The sequence below is a fragment of the Gopherus flavomarginatus genome, chromosome 1, assembly GCF_025201925.1.
Source record: "Gopherus flavomarginatus isolate rGopFla2 chromosome 1, rGopFla2.mat.asm, whole genome shotgun sequence".
In the NCBI taxonomy this organism is placed as follows: Eukaryota; Metazoa; Chordata; order Testudines; family Testudinidae; genus Gopherus; species Gopherus flavomarginatus.
In genome coordinates, this window is record NC_066617.1 from 233,783,594 (window position 1) to 233,804,429 (window position 20,836).

General features: G+C 40.5%; 1 protein-coding gene across 2 annotated transcripts in view; it reads right to left on the minus strand.

Moving 5' to 3' along the window:
- Positions 1 to 1,488: 1,488 nt before the first annotated feature.
- PRPS2 (phosphoribosyl pyrophosphate synthetase 2) overlaps positions 1,489 to 20,836 on the minus strand; it is a 40,722-nt gene continuing 21,374 nt past the window's right edge. The window contains exons 3-7 of one of the 2 annotated variants that reach the window (XM_050964543.1): positions 20,023 to 20,121; positions 18,582 to 18,706; positions 12,451 to 12,624; positions 5,398 to 5,557; positions 1,489 to 3,886 (exon numbers count right to left, since the gene is read on the minus strand). In XM_050964543.1, the coding sequence (XP_050820500.1) occupies positions 3,794 to 3,886; positions 5,398 to 5,557; positions 12,451 to 12,624; positions 18,582 to 18,706; positions 20,023 to 20,121 (651 nt within the window). In that variant the 3' untranslated portion in view covers positions 1,489 to 3,793. The remainder of the gene's footprint in view (positions 3,887 to 5,397; positions 5,558 to 12,450; positions 12,625 to 18,581; positions 18,707 to 20,022; positions 20,122 to 20,836) is intronic. The other variant, XM_050964551.1, reaches the window with a different exon arrangement.

Below are 20,836 nucleotides of genomic sequence, written 5' to 3' on the forward strand. Positions count from 1 at the left end.
TCCAGACACTTGAAGTCCAGTTGTCACCCATGCCAGAGTCTCCCTTTACACCTCCCACAATGTCAGCATCATGGGCAGTGGCAACAGCAGCGTCAGGGATGGGCAGTGAGTGCTCCACCCCCAACTCCCACTGCTGCTCCTACCCTGCTGCACCCCACACCCTCCAGCCAGCACCCCTACCTTGCACAGGTGAGTAGCTGGAGCACAGCACACTTCCCCTGTGCCACACACCTGCTGTGGCCCCTGCCCAGCACCTGGGGCAGCCCGGGGGAAGGAGGTCCCTGCTCAGCCCCTGTGGGAGGATCTCTGACATGCTGTTTGCCAAAAAATGTAAGAACAGCAACCTGTATTTGTATGCAGAGCTCTTCAACCACCCACCAGTTGGCGTGTCTTCTAGATGCATTTTACACCACCACAGCACATGACGGTGGAATCTGCTTGTTGCAATGAGTGGTCAATAACAATTGTTCTTAAATGACTTTCCTGTCATTGACTCAACCATCTGTCCACTGGGTTTTGATATGCCAAGGCAACCGTGGTCATCTCTGAACCAATTTCAAACAGGATAGGGAAACCAATCTCTTTAAAATGTGATTTTTCTAATGACCTGCAATGCAGCTGTGGTCAACTTCAGACTGTGTTTCATATCCTTGATGAGTGCTCACTGACTTATTTCGATGGTGGGCTACCAGCTATCCACCTGATGCCATCAAACGTCTGGGCATGTTGCACATACACTGATTTGGTAGAGTTAGAATTGCTCAATAATAAGGTTGGTGCTATTCATGTCATGCATTTCAATCAGAAGCAGCCAAAACTAAACTCTGGATTTACTAGCTTGCAACCTAGTTCTTTCTTTCTTTATGCCAAATGGTATTTGGTATTTTGATGGGAGGAGGGGTTCATTTGGTCTGTATGGCTGACTCAAAATGATAGGGACTGTGTCTTGGGGATAGGAAGCATGCACAATTCACATGATCAGAAAATAGAGGAGCAAGCTTACAACAAGATCTACTGAACACATAATAAAGCCACTTCCTGTGGCTTATAACTTTACCAAGACTAGCTGGATATTCACAGGGTCATCAAAAGCCACTTCACCTCCTCTGACCCTCATGACCATCCTCCTAAATTGTTTCAAGTGAATCATTTTTTCTGAAAAACTTCAAAATGCATAACCTGAGAAGCAAGAACTGCCCCTGTTCATATAGGTTTAATCAGATGCCCAATAGTAATAATTTAAACATTACTGTAACTATTTTAGTGCTTGTTAGAGCATTTGAAGAGGGAGGAAGATGAACCTATTACGAAGATCTGCACTAATGGAAGGGTAGCTTGTTTTGGTGTCTGGGATGGCTGGGCACAGTTTGTAAGCAGGGCTTGGAAGAATACCACAGGCTATGCTTCCCATGCCTCCTCAACTCAATACTTGTAATAAGCGGTCTCAATAAACCAATGCAACAAGAGAATAAAGGAAAACAACTTGTAAAACACAAGTAGTTTTAAGATTTATTAAAAATACGTGAGCATGGTAGTGGCAAAGTTGAACATTTCATTTGTAACAGAGCCCTGACTGCAGAGCAAGACAACAGATATGGTCTATAGTACTAAATATACTAGCAAAAGAACAGGTAAGTTAAAAAAGTTTGGTATGATCATGGCTAATCAGCCATAGTTTTGGGGTAGACTTAACTGCAATGTGATAAAGCTAGACATCTCTAAAATTAAGACTACAAGAGGTAAAATAATTCGATATAAAATCTCTTCTGCAGCAGGTAGGCAGCAGATTCGTCTTGTCATGTTATATTACAAGATTTGAAAATTAAATCAGGGCTAGAAGTTCTCAGTAGACAGACACCTGAATTGCATTTTCTTTGGATTATTGACATGGATATGCTCACCACCACTATTTCTCTCCTTACTGATAAAAACAGTACAAGTGGATTTTTTAAAAATCCCTGGAAAGAGCTGGCATACCAAACTAAAGCAGTTTTAGAATTATATTAGGCAGACACTGGAATAGAACATTAGGCTGCCTAAAATGCCACAGAAAAATAAGCATATTTAAAGTTATACCATACCATAATATAGTAAGATTGGCAGAAATCAGGGTTTTTTGGGGGGATCCCCACAACAATTAAAAAAAAAAAAAAAAAGAGACTCATTTCTAAGATATGGAAAATGAAATTGTAATTAACGACATCAGGTGGAAACCTGGATATCCTCTCATGATCTGTGTGTGTGAATTTTACCTTAGCTCAACTGAAACCTCAACACCTTTAGTGTGCTGTGTCTGAGTGCTGTCCATGCTTTTAGGTCGCCAAGTCCCTTCAGAACTTGGAATTGTAATCTCCAAGAGTAAGGATTTTGATTTAGTCATAAACCCTCACAATTACTAAAGGAATTTACAACCAATACTTAAGGGTAAGGGTCTCAACATTTCAACTCAAAACTGTTATTTTCACAATGGTTTTTGCTCCTTTGTTACGGAGTACCTGCAACTGTTGAGAAACCAGACCACTCAGCTGGCTGCACATCAATAAAGATCTCACCTATCAGAATGGTCAAGGTCCACTGTCTGTAAGGAGGTAGGATAGCTTTAAGAAATATTTTACTGTACCACTAATACTAGTGACTATTAGAATTTACATGTTAACAGATGTATTAACATGTATGGCTGACATGTCAGATACTGAACTATGAACAGGAAAACTGAAAACTGCAGCTGACCAACACAGAGCAGAACAGAATGACACAGTGCAATGAGCTTTCCAGAGGGGGAAAAACGGTAACTAATTTTACACACATACACAATCAATCACTGTTTGAACTTTGGAATTTGATATACTCCATAATGTAGCACACTGAATACTGTGTCACTAGTTCACTTTAACTTTGTTATGGAAGTCTCAAATTTTTTTGAAAAGACCTATAAAGTGACAGACTCATGGTTAAAACTGAAGATGTAAATAAAGTTCAAATTTTAGTAGGTTACTTAAAAGACTAATGTATAGATACAAGATGCCTATAATTGAGACATTTAGTTCTAAATGAAGCATAACGTTTTGAATGTACAAATTCTATTAACTACCATATGCAGAGAAGTGACGGCTGTGGTCCCAGCTTTAGAAATTAGACATTTAAGGCAGTAGTTTAGTAGGAAGAGAACACAACCAACTAATCTCCAATCTACACTTATGCTGACCCCACAAAAAGTCAATTTGCACAGCAATTTTTAATCATGAGGTATATGAAGTAGGTGGGCATCAAGGTACCACAGAATTTCTGCAAAGTAAAAAAATATTTAACTGTTAAGAGAATACACATTTGATCCCTTATTCCAATGTTTAGTTAACAGCCTAGACAAGATTCAATATTACACAGCAGGAGAACTACCTCATTGCCCATCCAATTATTAAATATAAACTAAATGAAATATTTTAAAATTGGGCTACCTTTGGCAGCCCCACAAATACAAAAAGTTTTGAAATGATATTGACCTTCTTGCTATAGACAAATACAGAATCAAAAAGTTACCTGTGACTATTCCTACAGGTAAGTATTGAAGTCTCCCCTTCAAAATCCTTAAGCGTATTCATAAGAGATTTTGCAAAATGGAGCTGTACTACCCATTTACAATAAACAAAGATTTATTAGAAAACAAAAACATCTTTAAGTATGCAAGAGCTGAAGCTTTTCACTAAGAAAGTCATCTCATTGTTGAGTCGCATTATTTAAAAAGGGTGACAGTGCTGGTGGACACAACCAACAGGAAAACACTAATCTCTTGCAGTTATAGTGGAACATGGCTGAACAGGTAGGACACAGATTCGCCGTTGTGTGTTCTTCGGATTGCCTCAGCCAGAATCATGGAAATGTCAATAACCTAAAAGCAATCAAGAAAATACAATTATACCACTAACACTAGTGACCATTAGAATTTACAGCATCTTTCTTCTAAGGAACTCAAAGTGCTTTACAAACATTAACTAGATAAACCTCACCTCTGAGGACTGCTTACTATATCTATTTTAAAAATTGATAAACTGAGCACTAAGAGATTAATCCAAAACTACACAGCAAGGAATACAATCAAGTTTCTTAACAATTTTATCCACTAGATGGCAATGTCTCCTTGAAGTAAGTTTACAGAACTACAGATCTTTACCACAAGTCTTGTTTCTGTTAATACCAAATTGGCTTTAGTTTATTCAATTGACTACTGTATTATATCAGAACGTAATGTGCCTTTTGGTGCTCTCAAGCTGAAGCAGCTTTAAAATAAATCAACAAAACCATCACAACAACAAAATTTTGTTTTCTCCAGAAGAAACTCCCAAGGGAACACCAGGCTTTTTGTGAGGTTGTCCCGAGATTCATTCAAACTTTTTTTGGTATAATGTAACTTCAGCTGTCTGGTATTTCATAAAAAAAGTTATTTTTAAACTAACACCTCAATCAATACAAGGAACAAATCAGGTTTCAGAGTAGCAGCCGTGTTAGTCTGTAACCGCAAAAAGAACAGGAGTACTTGTGGCACCTTAGAGACTAACAAATTTATTTCAGCATAACCTTTCATGGGCTACAGCTCACTTATTCGGATGCATAGAATGAAACACAGACAGAAGATATTTATACATATAGAGAACATGAAAAAGTGGAAGTACCCACACCAACTAAGAGGCCAATCAATTGAGACGAGCTATCAACAGCAGGAGAAAAAAAAACAACCTTTGAAGTGATAATCGAGATGATCCATAGATGGTGTGAGGAGAACTTAACATGGGGAAATAGATTCAATTTGTGTAATGACCCAACCATTCCCAGTCTCTGTTTAAATCTAAGTTAATTTTATCTAATTTGCATATTAATTCAAGTTCAAGAGTCTGTTTTTGAAGTTTTTTTGTTGCAAAATTGCCACTTTCAAGTCTGTCACTGAGTGGTTAGAGAGGTTGAAGTGTTCTCCCACTGGTTTTTGAATGTAATGATTCCTGATGTCAGATTTGACATCAGGAAATCAAATCAAAAGGCTTCAATATAATTATATTAATTTCTCATATGCAAACATAACATGATGTACATTGTCAGTAAAAAAAGGGGGACTTCTTAGTTTGACCCACCAGTTAAACCCCCCAGCCCCAACCCCCTGAAATCAGAGGTATTCAGGAGAAGCTGCCGTATATGAAGTCTTTTTAAAACTCACTACATATCACAACAGAATTTTAAAGGGACAGTCGAATCCTTCAATGTCATTTAGGAATAAGTTCTACAAACAAGACAACTGTCCAGTGAATTTGTGAACAGTATCTTATGTCAGTGGCATGAGATCCTAGCATCAAGAACTGAATTCTAGATTTTATCAAGCAGATGAAAAGCTACACCAAACACACACAGTACCTGAATCTTGGGACAATTTTTCATTTTCTCATCCTGTGGGATTGTGTTAGTTACTACAACAGCCTCAAATGAAGCATTATTGATCCGAGAAATAGCAGGGCCAGAGAAGATCCCATGAGTCAGAATAGCATAAACTTTAGTGGCTCCAGCAGACACTAACCTAAAAAATATGGGGAAAAACAGGTAAGTTTGCAAAGTGTTACTTAGGATATAACAAAACCAGATAATTTCTTGGTATAAGATTAGTTTATATATTGATTCCTTCAATAGACTACATAAAGGTAATAACCCCTGTAAAATCATGTAGTACAGTTTTGAGCATCTGCTAGCTTATATGCATAACAAATAAAGCAATACCCTCAGATAAACCTTATTAAGTTTAACACTTTTGACATCCTGTGTATTAAAAATGTAATTTTTTTTTTGTGTTATGAGATTATATGTAACTTCTTTAGGAGGATGGGGGTGCTACTATAATTCCTCCAGTCATCAGCTCTTTGAAGCTTAACCCTGGGGAAGAGATCCATTGTCTAGCTGATTACTCATTCATGGTCTCTTCAATGGTTCAAACTGGATACTGGAGACCAGCAGACCAAAAAAAGAACATTGGAATAAATAATCTAGTAGTAAACTGACTCTCAGCTTGGAAATTCTATGGTCAGGAGGGAGGGAGATATGTGGGTCTCTACCCAAGAGGTGATGGCTGGAGCCAGAACCCTAAAGTGGGTGCCCTTGCTGGACCACTGAGGGGAAAACGCAGGCGCAGTTGCCCTGAACTCTGACAGTATGGATATTAGGAAAGGCTGACCAAAAACATATCCCAGTGAGCTCCCAACACTACACTTGCTAGTGAATAATTATGAACTAAGTCAATGGGTGTCAGTAGCTATTGTGATGATCTAAAATAGTTACACTTTAACCAAGGTTAGTCTACAATCTGAATTCCAAAACTTCTTTTTTTTTTTTTTTTTTTAAGAAAAAGTTCAAATCAAGTAGATTGCTGGAGATCCAACTTACTTGAACTGCATGTATAAACTATTTAGAAATGGACATTTTAAAACATCTGTGGCGATTACTTGGGATACGGGCTATATCTTTATTGTCCCCTGTGACTCAATTATGTTTGGAAACAATGAAGAAAGGACATAAGACTTCTTTCCAAGCTTCAGATTTGGGGATGGAAAAGGAAAAAAAAAAGTCACAGGATAAAAGTATTGCTTTATGAACTCCTCAATCAGCTAACAAAGCCATCTATTTGTGCAGGTCAGGATCTTCCTCTTGTTAATGCATTATGGTTCTCTTTACTCTATCAAAAGTTCAATAATTAGGCCTCATCTCTCTACAGGAGAGGACACAGTAAACAAGACATACAGTTTTTAGCATCCATAAAGGGATAAAGCAGTGTCTCCTGATTATCTAGATGCAGTCTGGGATGGAAGACAGGCAAATGAATGAGCAATAGGCCTCCCCTGGGTCCCAATATGGCCGAGGAGGCGCATAAGGCATAGGAGGCGGCATCCAGGGGTGCTCATGCCAGCCACGTGTTGGTGGCAATTGTGGGCCACAAGTAGTTGCAGCTTTGCCAGAGGCTTCTAGAAAGGAGCCTCTATAGAAGCGAAGAGAGAATCCTGAATTGACACTTGAGACTCCAAGGCAAGGTCTGCACCAGAATCCTCTTCCTCAAGCTCAGACTGGAACAGTAAAGCATCAGGAGAGATCCATCAGTACCAAGTGAACTTTAGGCGATCTCCATGTCCTCTGTGTCAACAGCACATTTACACTGAGGAGCAGAGAATCAGACATCTCAGATACAGCCAGGTCCTGGGGAAAACAGAACTCCTGTGGTACCAAGAGTGCTATTGGTACAGAGCCTGCAGCCTGCACCAAGGTGATTGTGGCCAAGGGCGCTGACGGTACCATAAGTCTCAGGGTGCTCAGAGGGAAGCACAGTCAGAACTCCACACTTCTTCGGTAGTGAGAAAGCTCTTTTTGGTGCCTCAATTCGTTAATGGTACCAAAGATCTCTCCAGGTCCAAGGCTTTCCTATCTTTCAGTCTAGCCATGCCCTGGGTCACAGAGGAACCATTAACCTCACTGGTACATGATTGAAACGCCAATGGCACCAAAGTAGCTGAAGATACTGATGACCTTGCCTTTTAGAGATAGATTCTCTACCTATTGTGCTAGGGGAACATTCCTTTGACAGAAGTCTTGTCTTCCTCTTGGGAGACCTGGAGATGAAGCCTTCTGTTTTTTTCTGGCTCTTGACTTTAGTGCCAAACAAAACTTACACTTCTGGGCAACATGCAATTCCCCGAGGCAACGATGCAGTGGGAGTGCCTGTCACCAACCAGGATCTCCTCCAGGCATGACAAACATTTGAAGCCAGCCAAACATTCAACCTTCCAGTAAAGCAGAAGTACTAACTAAATACAATATGAGAGAAAATTATATATATTTTCCTTTTTAACAAGAAGCTATACTATTACTACTTACTAACTAATGAAACTCATACTAACTATTAATAAAAACAGAAGCTAAAGTTGAGGAAAGCTCAACAGGACAACTGCCAGACCTCCGTCTCAAGCCAAGGCAGTTGAGAAGGAACTGAGGGTGGTGCACAGGCCAAACAGACACTGCTAGAAGTCTCTGATCAAAGGCCCAGGGGGCACTAGTGTACCAGAGTGGAACACCCTAGGGATGCTACTCAAAGAAGAGCTGGATCAGACAGAACCATTTAGCTACCTGATTCAAGTTTTTGGAATTGCAGATGGTATTTTTGTAAGTTTGATGAGTGGGAGATAGTAAGAGGAAAGAGGGCTCTGACTCCTCTACACTTCATCTACATTGTTAGAGACAAACACCACATCTGAGATTAGTAGCCATAATCTTGCTAAGTGATTCTTGCTTCAGTAAATTAATTAGAACATAATCATAGGACTGGAAGGGACCTCGAGAGGCCATCTAATCCAGTCCCCTGCACTTATGGCAAGACTAAGTATTATCTGGACCATCTTTGACAGGTATTTGTCTAATACATACTGAAGTGCAGTCCACTGGCCTGGCCCCTCCCAACTGCTCCTTATGCAGTTGTGATGTTATTGACATGAACTGTGACCATATAGATCATTGTTGCAACCACAGTCCTATAGTTGCACCAAATCTTGTACAAAGAGGTTGAGTAAGGGGTCTACAAAAAGGTTGTAATTTGCTGGGTATGATTATGCTATCTGTATGTGTGTATTTGACATTATAAATATTGGCTATGTACTTGTATCTCAATGTGTTTGATTCTAAGTAGCATCAGTGAAGCATTTGGTCAGTTTCTTGAGAATTGGCACTTAAGAGTTTCTTGATAGGACTATTCTGAGTAACTGACAATGGACCTGGGGAGACTCCAATCTACATTTGAGGAGCCTTCCTGGGAATGTTCATGAGAGCAATGGCTGCCACCTGCAAACTGAGTCATGCATGGACATGGGACTTGCCCATGTGACTCCAAACTCCATCTTGCTGCTGTGATTTTCCACAGTAAGAACTAAGGGGTTTCCTTCCACATAGCAGAGGATATAAAAGGCTCTGGAAATCCCTCCATTTGGTCTTCATTCCTGTTTCTGACCTCTGGAGGAACTGTGCTTAAAACTGAAGCTCTGAATAACACATCCAAGCTGGGATGTTTGTACTCCAGAGACTTAATTGGTTTAAATCAGCAGTAATCCCATCAAGTCTGAAACAACCTGAACGAAGAATTTTGCAATTGTTGTGTGTATTTGATTCCATTTAACCAATTTTAATGCATCTGTATTTCTTTTTTTTAATGACTAGACCCTTAGATTTTAGATTCTAACGGATTGGCAACAGCATGATTTGTGGGTAAGATCTGACTTCTATATTGACCTGGGCCTGCGGTTTCATCCTCTGGGATCAGGAGAACCGTTTTTCCCCCCTGGGGTATTGGTTTTCATAACTATTCATCCCCCATAAGAAGTGGTGCTGATGGTGACACTGGGGAATGGAGTGTCTGAAGGAATTGCTTATATGACTTCTGGTTAGCCAATGGGGTAAAACCAAAGTCCCGCAGGTTTGGTGCGCCTTAGTAGTGAAGGACCCCCAGCCTTGGGCTGTGACTGCCCTGCTCTAAGCAATTTGTCCTGAATGGATACTCTCAGTAGCGTCCTGCCAAAGGCCGCTTTGTTACAGGAGTTCAAACTTGATTCATCACACATTTTTTCTAGAGAAGGCAATACAGTTCTGTCTATTTTTAAATAAACAGAGTTAAACAAATTAAAAATAAACAAAGCTAGCTGAAAACCTGGTTCAGCCAGACAAAACCCTTTCCACCTGCTTAGTTAGGATAAGAACCATTTGTTCAGTCAGTACTGACCTCTCAAATTTAAATTTAAGTTAAATTAACTTCGTTTTTAGCTGTTTATATCACGGAGTATCCAAAGTGAGCTAAAAAATGCAGAATAAACCTTTGCATTACATACCATATTGAAAAGAATTATGATTTTGCACATTACTTCTTTCAAATTCACAAGATTTTTCTGAAGACCATTATGAATAAAGATCTGTAAACTCTAAAAGTTCCATCTGATTTACTCAGCCTAAAAAGAATGGCAGCTATGTATATAAGGAGAGCACCTCTTTGAGCTGTAACTCTAAACTAGAGCAGAGATCTCTTCCCAGAATTGTTGCATTAGATGAAGCAGGATTTCTAACAGTTAAAACAAAACTAAATTATTTTTCCTATTTTTCTTTGAGAATTCTTCTAAGTGCTTTTCACACCACATTATCATTTATTATTTGTATTATAAGAACACAAGAACGGCCATACTGTGTCAGACCAATGGTTTATCTAGTTCAGTAACCTATCTTCGCGCAGCGGCCAATTCTTCAGAGGAAATGAACAGAACAGTAATCACCCTGTCACCCATTCCTAGCATCTGGCAAACAGAGGCTAGGGACACTTGAGAGTATGGTTTTGCATCACTGCCCATCCTGGCAAATAGCCACTGATAGACCTATGCTCCGTCAACTTAGCTAGTTCTTTTTTCAACCTGGTTATAGTCTTCGTCTTCACAACATCCTCTGGCAAAGAGTTCCACAGGCTGACTGTGCATCGTGTGAAGAAATACTTCCTTGTGCGTGTTTTAAACCTGCTGCCCATTAATTTCATTTGATGACCTCTAGTCTTATGAGAGGGAGTAAACAACACATCCTTATTTACTTTCTCCATACAAGTCATGATTTTATAGACCTCTATCATATCCCCCTTAGCTGTCTCTTTTCTAAGCTAAAAAGTCCCAGTCTTATTAATCTCTCCTCATACAGAAGCCGTTCCATTCCCCTAATAATTTTTCTTGCCCTTTGCTGTACCTTTTCCAATTCCAATACATCTTTTTTGAGATGGGGTGACCAGATATGTACATGGTATTCAAGATGTGGGTATATCATGGATTTATATCGGGGTTCTCAAACTGGGGGTCGTTACCCTGAGGGGGTTGTGAGGATATTACATGGGAGGTCGTGAGCCATCAGCCTCCACCCTCAAAATCCTGCTTCTCCTCTAGTATTTGTAACAGTGTTAATTATAAATAATGTACACCTCTACCCCGATATAACACGAATTCTGATATAACGTGGTAAAGCAGAGCTCAGGGGAGGGGAGAGGGACTGCACGCTCCAGCAGATCAAAGCAAGTTCGATATAATGCGGTTTCACCTATAACATGGTAAGCCAGCGTTATATTGGGGTAGAAGTGTATTTTTAATTGAGGGAGAGGGGCACATTCAGAGGTTTACTGTGTGAAAGGGTTCACTAATGCAAAAGTTTGAGAACCACTGATTTATATGGAGGCAATATGATATTTTTTTTGTCCGATTATCTATCCCTTTCTTAAAGATTCCCAACGTTCTGTTAGCCTTTTTGACTGCCTCTGAACATTAAATGGATGTTTTCAGAGATTTATCCACAATGACTCCAAGATCTCTTTAAGTGGTAACAGCTAATTTAAACCCCGCCATTTTATACATATAGTAATAACAAGGCCACCCAAGAGGGGTCTGTCTTGCTAGGTGTCCTATAAATACACACAAAAAAGCTGCCCTGCTCTGCTGAATTTACAGCCTGAGGTCCCAATCCTGCAAATGTTTAAGCACAAATAACTTTACGCACGTGAGCTGACTTATGCTATGCGTGGAAGTATTGGGTATTGTGACTGCACAAGCCTTGACATGCCCAAGAATATACTATTTTACTGCATTCCAGACTGCTGTCCTGCTCAGGGAGAGTGTTTGACACCTCACAGAAGAGCATTAAAAGCCACAACAAAGCAACCTAGGGCCACTGACTCTTTCCCATGTACTGGCCTACCACCACAGAACAACAGTTTCTCTATACAGGAGCCTACAAGAAGAGGCAACAACTACCCGTGGGGCAGGAGCAGATAGCACCATGAGGCTCTATTTAAGAGTGAAGTTGCTGTCGTGCGGGGAGGGGTACAGGGGAGGTTTGATCCTCACCAATGTGACTTGCCAGAAGGACTCTGCCCAATCTGAAATGCCGACAGACTTTAGATTCCCAGAACTGGCCAGATCAGACTAGGGCAGAGTGTATTCCAGAACTTCTATTTTCAAAGTTCTATAATTCTCATGTATTTAAATGTAAAGTCACTCTGGTTAAGAAATTTCTTTGCTAAGCCTATGTTCCTTGCTTTTCTGCTACGTTGTCTCTGAAGGGGTCAAACTGGAAACTCAAACCACAGCATAGGGGGAGCTCTAAGGGAGCATGTATAAGCAACTAGGGAGCTTGGTAAGTCTCACACACTGATTTCAAGGGTGATGGCACTCCAGGTCCCAAGGAAGAAGTCAGACATGGGGTCTGAGGCTAGGAGTGTGCCCTACAGACCGAGAAAAAAAATCTAACAACTAGACACTATCCAGACCCAGTTGAAATGGAAGCAGCGAGGCAAAGGACCAAGCAATCTGGCCAACTTGCAACAGACTGGGGACTGTATAGTGGGGTACTCCGTCAATTTGGAACAATACTTACTTGTCTGCTGCATGACACACTGTGCCACATGTGTCAGCCATGTCATCGACAAGAATAGCTATCCTATCTTTCACATCACCAACCAAGACCATTCTGTCCACTTCATTAGCTTTCTTTCTTTCCTTGTGAATCAGAGCAAATTCAACATTCAATCTATCTGCGATTGAAGTAACCCTAAGTTGTAAGAAAGACACAAACATGTTTTTGAAATACAAAAGAAACAAGAGGAAAAGAAACTGCATGTGCCTGCTGTAGAAATAATTGTCTTTATATTTTAAGAAAAAAAGAAGTTACAATACACCAAAACATTTTCAAATATCACAACATATTGATGTAGGTAGTAGCACCAATGCTGCTCTTCTGTTAAGCAATGGGGCTTACAGCCACAGCAGCATAAGACACCCAAAAATCATTCTTCAGACGTACGGCTGTTTGGTTTTTTTGGACTGACTTTTTAGTTTTCAGGTACTGAACTCCTTCCTTACAAAAGGCCACTATTCAAATATATTTAATGAGAACAGGAATGTTTAACCATATTGGGGCACATAGCAGAATTAATAATCCACTAGTGCTTTTATGTGGATGAGGAAGAGTATTCATCACTTCCCCAGTGTAAAGAGTCCATGTCAGAAAACACATTTTTTTAACATGGTCTACTCATATTTGCATTATAAAGATACATGCTTAAGGGTTTACTACAAAGCATTGTAAATCAGAGAACTTTCCTTGAGCACAGCCCAAGCAACTACAGCTTAGTGGTTTGAGCATTGGCCTGCTAAACCCATGGTTCTGAGTTCAATCCCTGAGGGGGCCATTTAGGGATCTGGGGCAAAAAAAATCTGTCAGGGACAGTACTTGGTCCTGCTGTGAAGGCAGGGGACTGGACTTGATGACCTTTCAAGGTCCCTTCCAGCTCTATGAGATAGGCATATCTCCATATAACTAGCTGTTTAAAGCCTAGTGCTACAAGCACACTTCGCAATACATGAAGCCTTGATGTCCCACTAATATGAAGAAAAGATAGGCCTCTGATGCCTGATCTCTTTCAGCACTACAAAACATACTGTGGGGTAGTGAAAACAGCCTTAGATGGCGTTCCCAAAAGAAAGGCTACTGTCCAGGGCAGGGGTCTCAAACTCAAATGACCATGAGGACTAGTACACTGGCCTGAGGGCTGCATTACTGACACCTCAGCCCCACCCCCACTGCACCCCTTCCATAAGGCCCTGCCCCTCTTCCCCAAAACCCCCACTCCAGCTCTGCCTCCTCCCTGACCCCCGGGGCTCTGGCACAGCATGCACCAGGGGCAGGGCAGGCTCACTGCTCTGGGAAGTGGAAAGAACATGGGGGAAGAGAGGCACACGTTGCTGTTGCTTCAGGCACCTCCCCCACCAGCTCCCATTGGCCGGGAACAGGAAACTGCGGCCAATGGGAGCTGCTGGGGGTGGTGCCTGAAGCAACAGCAACACACACCCCCATGCCTCTCTTCCCCCACATTCATTCCCCTTCCCAGAGCAGCACAGGGGCAGGGAGCCTATCCTGCCTCCAGTGTGTGCCGGGCCAGAGCCACTCTACGTAAACGCTGGGGGATGGCAGGAGGGTTGAGGGGGCTGTGAGGAGCTTGCCAGCCATGTGTTTGAGACCCCTGATCTAGGGGGACATCAGGGCTTGTCATATTGCAAGAAGATGGAAAGAACAGGTTATGTTTTAATTAGGAAGTAAACTAGAAAAGCTACATGTAGTTAAGAAATCTAACTCATTAGCTAAACACCAGCTTAATATTAAATGCTAAAGGCATATAGACTGCTGACTTAAATGTTTTAGTTATTTTTAAAATCTCCTTTTCTTGAAGTTTGAAACAAATATTGCATATCAGACAAATGTAGGCAAGTCAAAGTTTAGGTTTGTTAGTATCTTGTTGGCAAGTGCTATGCATGCACAATACATGCCAACTATTCATAAACTTCTAGTACACTGGTTCTCAACCATAGGTCCGGGGCCACCCTGGGAGTCTGTGAGCAGGTTTCAGGGGATCTGCGAAAATAAACCAGAGAACAGGGGTAGTAAACTGCCTGGGGCTGAAGGTGAAGCCTGAGCAACTTAGCTTCATGTAAGCCCCTGTGGTGTGGTACCCCGGGCAATTGCCCTGCTTGCTATGCCCTAATGCTGGCCTTGGCTTTTAATCTACTGGATATGCATAAAAACAGTTGTGGCACAGGTGGGCCATGGAGTTTTTATAGTATGTTACGGGGGCCTCAGAAAGAAAAAGGTTGAGAACCCCTGTTCTAATAGATTATTGCAATATTTAAACACAACTAGATTAGTTAGAAATAAGTAAATTCAGAATTGGGGCTATTTATAAAAAATGGCATTGTACTGATAACATTAGAAAAGCCTTAATATATAAAAGATCTTCACGTTTAAAAATTGCATTTCAACTGAAATGGATAGTACCATAGTTGGGTTTTTTAAATTAACAACCTTATAGCCACTTGTAAACTGGAGTAAATGAGGAGGACTTGACTAATTTCATTCTCCATGTCTCTTTTCTGATGTTCAGCACTTGGTTAATAATTCACAACATTCATCTACAAGCTACTTTTAATTACTGAAGATTTCATAGGATGCTAAGAGTGACCTCTTGCGGACATACTGATCTCTACAAAAATATTAAATTCTAGCTACTGCATAACAAATTTTTGACAAGATTGTTTTTTAAAAACAGATTGATACCTTTTCATATTAAGATCGTAAAAAAAATTAAACTGTACTTTCCTTTAAAAATTACTGTTTCAAGTATTCCCCACACCAATATTCAATTAATCTTTAAAAATAATCAGTCTCTGTTATGTATTAATAAAGACAACCAGCAGATAGAAGGCAATCTCAATCTTTCTGAAATAGGGACTATTCTTGTATACCACCCAAAACCACAGCTGAACCAGTATTAGAATTTAGTTTCCAGAGGGCGTCATCTTTTAAATATAATCTCAAAATGACTTCTATTTGACTACAATGGGATAAGTCAAAGTATTTTTACATTTTTGTACACTAGAGCACATATTTTCATAACAGGTCCTGACAATACAGGAGCACAAATCATCAACAGTAGTTTTATGTCTAACTTCAAATCACAAAATACCTTTAATAGGCTGGCTAACAGGACAATGGATAGGGTTGTAAGAGGAAGTGACAGAATCCAGATATTCCAAATCTTCACAATCATATGCATGTAAGCAGTGTTGCAGAAACCTTGGTCCTTCCCTGGATACGAGAGAGACAAGCTGGGTGAGGCAATATTGAACCAACTTCTGTTGGTGAGAGACTCAAACTTTCAAGCTTACATAGAGCTCTTTTTCAGATCTGATCAACAGAAGTTGGTCCAATAACCAATATTACCTCACCCAGCTTGTCTCTAATATATACAGCAGAACTCCATTTATCCAGACTAATTGGGACTAAGTCCAGCTCCAGATAAACTGGAGAAAAATGAGATGCTGCAGCATCATCTAGCGGCCACAGAAGAGATCACCCAAATCTGGCCCTGGAGTCCTGGTTGTTCAGTAAATGCAGAGAGCCAGTTAAGGGAGGGTCTGATAAATGGGGTTCTACTGTATGCAAATCGTTCTATCTGTAAATATTTCCAGATCTAGGTCAAGATCATTCATTAAAAGAAAAACCCCCAACATGCTGCTCTTCCAGTAACTTGTGTTACTGCTAATTTTTTTTAGAAATCCAGAGTTAATTGTGGAACTTGTTTAGGTAGTCCTCTCTCTCACACACAGAATATACACCTCTACCTCGATACAACGCAGTCCACGGGAGCCAAAAAAAATCTTACTGCGTTATGGGTGAAACTGCGTTGTATCGAACTTGATTTGATCTGCCGGAGTGCACAGCCCTGCTTCCCGGAGCGCTGCTTTACCGCATTATATCCAAATTAATGTTATATCAAGTGGCGTTATATCGGGGTAGAGGTGTAGTAATTAGCTGGATAACATACATAAATGTTTCTGTCTTTTCATGTTAAAGAATATTTTCCCCCACTTCAAGAGGCAGTGTCTGATTACTTTACAACATGAAGATATGCTAAATACAGTCATGCTAAATACAAGCAAATGTTTTTTGTAAAAAAGCCCTTGTAAGCAATTAATTTGATAAAATATATAAAGTTTACCAGACAGCTTGTCTCTGCCACTTGCTGAATTCTACCACAAGACTGAATTGTTTCAGCTCTGGGGAGGGGGTGGAGGGAAATAAATATCATCATCTTGGACTGAAAAAGGAAGTCACTTAATTTTCTAGATTATCTTTGGAATGCTTTATACACAGTCTCTCTCCAAATCTGTAATATTCTTCAAAATAGGTTATGTACGTTAAGTAGCCAAGTGATACTTTTCCCTTCTCTTTTTTGGCTGTTAATCATCTAAACTTGTGACAAACATGAGGCTTTGGTCAAATCCACTTTATGGCAGTCCTTCACCGGCAATGAGAGGGACTAGATCAGACATGGGCAAACTACAGCCTATGGGCCACATCCGGCCCACGGGACCGTCCTGCCCGGCCCCTGAGCTCCCAGCCAGGGAGCCTAGTTCCCAGTCCCTCCCCCGCTGCCCCCCTTCCCCCACAGCCATGCTGGCCCCACTCTGGCCCACCACTCCCGCTAGACAGTGTGGGGAGCACAGCTGGCTCTGGCCAGGTGGCGCGGCTGCGAGCTCCTGCTGCTGGTAAGAAGGCAGGGAGTGGGAGAGGGGGGTAAGGGAGCAGGGTATCCTGGGGGGGCAGTCAGGGAGGAGAGGGGCAGTTGAACGGGGCTGAGATTCTGAGGGGAGCGGTCAGGGGATGGAGAACAGGGAGGATTGGGAGTGGGAATCCCAGGGGGCCTGTCAGGGGGCGGGGATGTGGATAGGGGTCAGGAAGGCAGTCAGGGGACAGGGGAGGTGGATAAGGGGGTGGAATCCCAGGGGGCAGTTGCGGTGGGGGTCCTGGGAGGGGTTGGTCAGCGGACGAGGAGCAGAGGGCAGTTGGATAGGGGGTGGGAGTCTTGGGGGGGCTGTCAGGGGTGGGGATGTGGATAGGGGTCAGGGCAGTCAGGGGACAGGAAGCAGGGGTGTTGGATGGGTTAGGGATTTTGAGAGGTGGAATTAAGAGGCAGAAAGTGGGAGGGGGCAGATAGGGGGGAGGGGGCAAGCTGTTTGGGGAGGCACAGCCTTCCCTACCCAGCCCTCCATACAGTTGTGCAACCCCAATGTGGCCCTCGGGCCAAAAAGTTTGCCCATTCCTGGACTAGATGACCTAACTGTTCTCCCCCTCCCTGCCACAATCTCCAAGTTTCCAGTTGACTTCTTCTTAGCAGGATGACCAACAATCTCTGCTTGAGAAGTGTTCCATCTATATGGAGTACTTAGTCACTTCACAGATAGCATGATTCAGAATTCTGACATCAATTCATATTTGACCAGAACCAAACAAAAGATGATCTGCTGAATGAGTAATAATGGATACCATGATTGAAGTAATATGCCATTAATCTAACACCTCCACATTTCTTCCCCTCTCTCCAAGCTTGTTTAATATTTCCACCAAATTATTTTTCTGATTACATATCACTAAACTTGAGTCAATAGCTTTTCAGCCAGGAATGCAACAACTTTTTAAAATTAATTATTATTATTATTAAAGAAATATGACTCAAGTACGCTCTTATGTAAACTCCAGCAGGTACAGTGAAAGTAGGCCACATGCTTGAATAGAGAAGGCAAATGTATGTTGCTCCAGAGAGAAACAGGAAGAGGTGCAGTAACTGTGCTAAAGAAGCATGCAGCAGGAAAAGCCTCTTTCCTCCTGTACAGGGACTCAGGTAATGAGGCCATATTCAGGGAGAGAGAGAAAATATTTTCTTTAGAATACAGAAAATTCCTACGTATAACCAAGCATGAACTACATTGGAAGGACTATTGTTTCATTACAATGGAACTGGAGCCATCAGTCTTTACAGCTACTGCCTCATACTATTTTCAGCAATAAACAAATAAAATCAACCAAGAAGTATGAGCAAACCATTCCTTTCTCTGAAACAGACTGTATATTAATAATTGAACTCTATGGACAAGTCATAGTTTGCACACTACCTTTTTGCTCCACCTGCATCAGGTGAGACTATGATACAGTTTCTCCATTCCAAAATATTCTCTTTAATCCATTGCAACACTGCAGGTTCTGCATACAAGTTATCCACTGGAATATCAAAGAAACCCTGAGTACAAACAGAAAAACAGTTCTTAACATATTAGCTTTCCACTATGTTTTGTTTAGAATAAAATTATTAGAAAAAAATAACAATCAATCACTTAGTCAACTTGAACATGTAGGGTTGGCTTTTCAAAAAAGTTTTCTACACTGGTCTAATTCTGCTCTCACTGAAGACAACAGTAAAATTCCCCACTTACTTCAATGTGAGTATAGTTAGGCCAACACAACAAGCCCTTTTAAAATCACACTCATTAGCAATAAAGGGAAGGGAAAGCATCACTAATGACTTTACACTCTAAAACCAGAGGATAATTTTGGGGGGTGGGGGGAGGAAGGGGAAGAAGCCTTAAGCACATGGCTGAGTAAACTCATTCTCATGAAAGCTTTATTTAAAAAGGAACTTAAGCTAAAAGTAATGTCTATTATAAATTATTTTCTTATTCTTTTAATATTAAAAGAATAACTGCTAGAAATAAACACTGGTATTTCAAGACCGGGAAGATGCAAGTTAGCATCAGCAGAATAATGAACAAGTATTTTTTTCCCTTATAATACTTGTACAAGATTGCAATACAATAGTGTGTCACTCCTGAAAACCAGGTTAGATTACAAGTAAAAAGGTCTTTGGTCCACACTTTAAAAACTACTGTGACTGGTAGTTCTGGTTAAAAAGAACCTCAAGACTGGAAAAAGCAGGTATTTGCTAGTAAGAAATAAGACAGCTTGATAGTGCTGTGTGCAGGGATACTGAACAGTGACCACCCTGCATGTCTGGTTCTACCGAAAGCCATCAACTTTTCACTTTCATTAACACATAATTCACAAAAATAGAAGTGAAGAAAGCTTCATATCTTACTATTAAATTCAATTAACACATCAATAAGTATACAAGATTAGAAACCCCCATTATATTAGCAAAATACTTTAGTTGTACTAAATACTTATGAAATACTATAAATAGAAGCCTGACTGTGTACTGTATGTGCTGGGGGTTCTAGTACACTTTGAACTTCTACCCAATTCTATCAAACCCCTCAGATTTAGAAATATGAATGATATTAATATTAGCAAGTCAGCTACTTAAGGTAGGCTTGGTCTCTGTCCTGAAGCAAGGTTTGTTTCTCTTAAATTTTACATTAAAATTATGTATATTTAAATAATCTTTGGGACAGTTTTCCTTCTCCCTGGAGCATCAGAATAGCCTCTCTCTCACAGCTGTGAGAAAAGCACAAAAAGGAATGTGGTCTGGCAAGGAGTTAACCTATCACATTAACACAATAGGGAAACTCCTAGCTGCAGTCAACAAGAACTTGTAATTACCTGTATCTGAGAAGCATGCAAATCCATGGTGATGATGTGGTCAGCCCCAGCAACAGACAGCATATTGGCAACAAGTTTTGCAGAGATTGGAGCACGACTCTGAGGAACAAGCCATGTTTTACAAAATTGTAAAAAGATACAGTCAAATTAAAATTTAAAAGACAATTATTAGATACACATTTAGAGATTTCACTTTACATCTTCTGTAATATCCCAACCTGATATTGTTTCTTAATCTCAGATAGAAGAAAACAAATACAACAACATACTGATGTTATGGAAAAACAAAGCAGATAAATAGAATCAAAAAATGGGACAAATGACAAAATGGATACTGAGACAATGAAAATGTGGGTTTTTTCTATTTGAAGAATTCCTCATATCCAAGAAATGTATCTGAGATGGCCATGAGACCCAGATAGATCATATTACTTCTGAATGTTGTTTAAATTAATTAGTTTGCTCATTCTACTTGTTTCCTGGTAAATCAGAGAAAGAGAAGGGGATGGGGGAAGAACTCTAAATCAGCAATGTAAGGCAGAGAACACATTTATTATTTAACCTAAAGAGAAAGATCTACTTCAGGGATCAGCAACCTTTCAGAAGTGGTGTGCCGAATCTTCATTTATTCACTCTGATTTAAGGTTTCGCGTGCCAGTAATACATTTTAATGTTTTTAGAAGGTCTCTTTCTAGAAGTTTATAATATATAACTAAACTATTGTTGTATACAATGTAAATAAGACTTTTAAAATGTGTAAGAAGCTTCATTTAAAATTAAATTAAAATGCAGAGCCCCCCGGACTGGCGGCCAG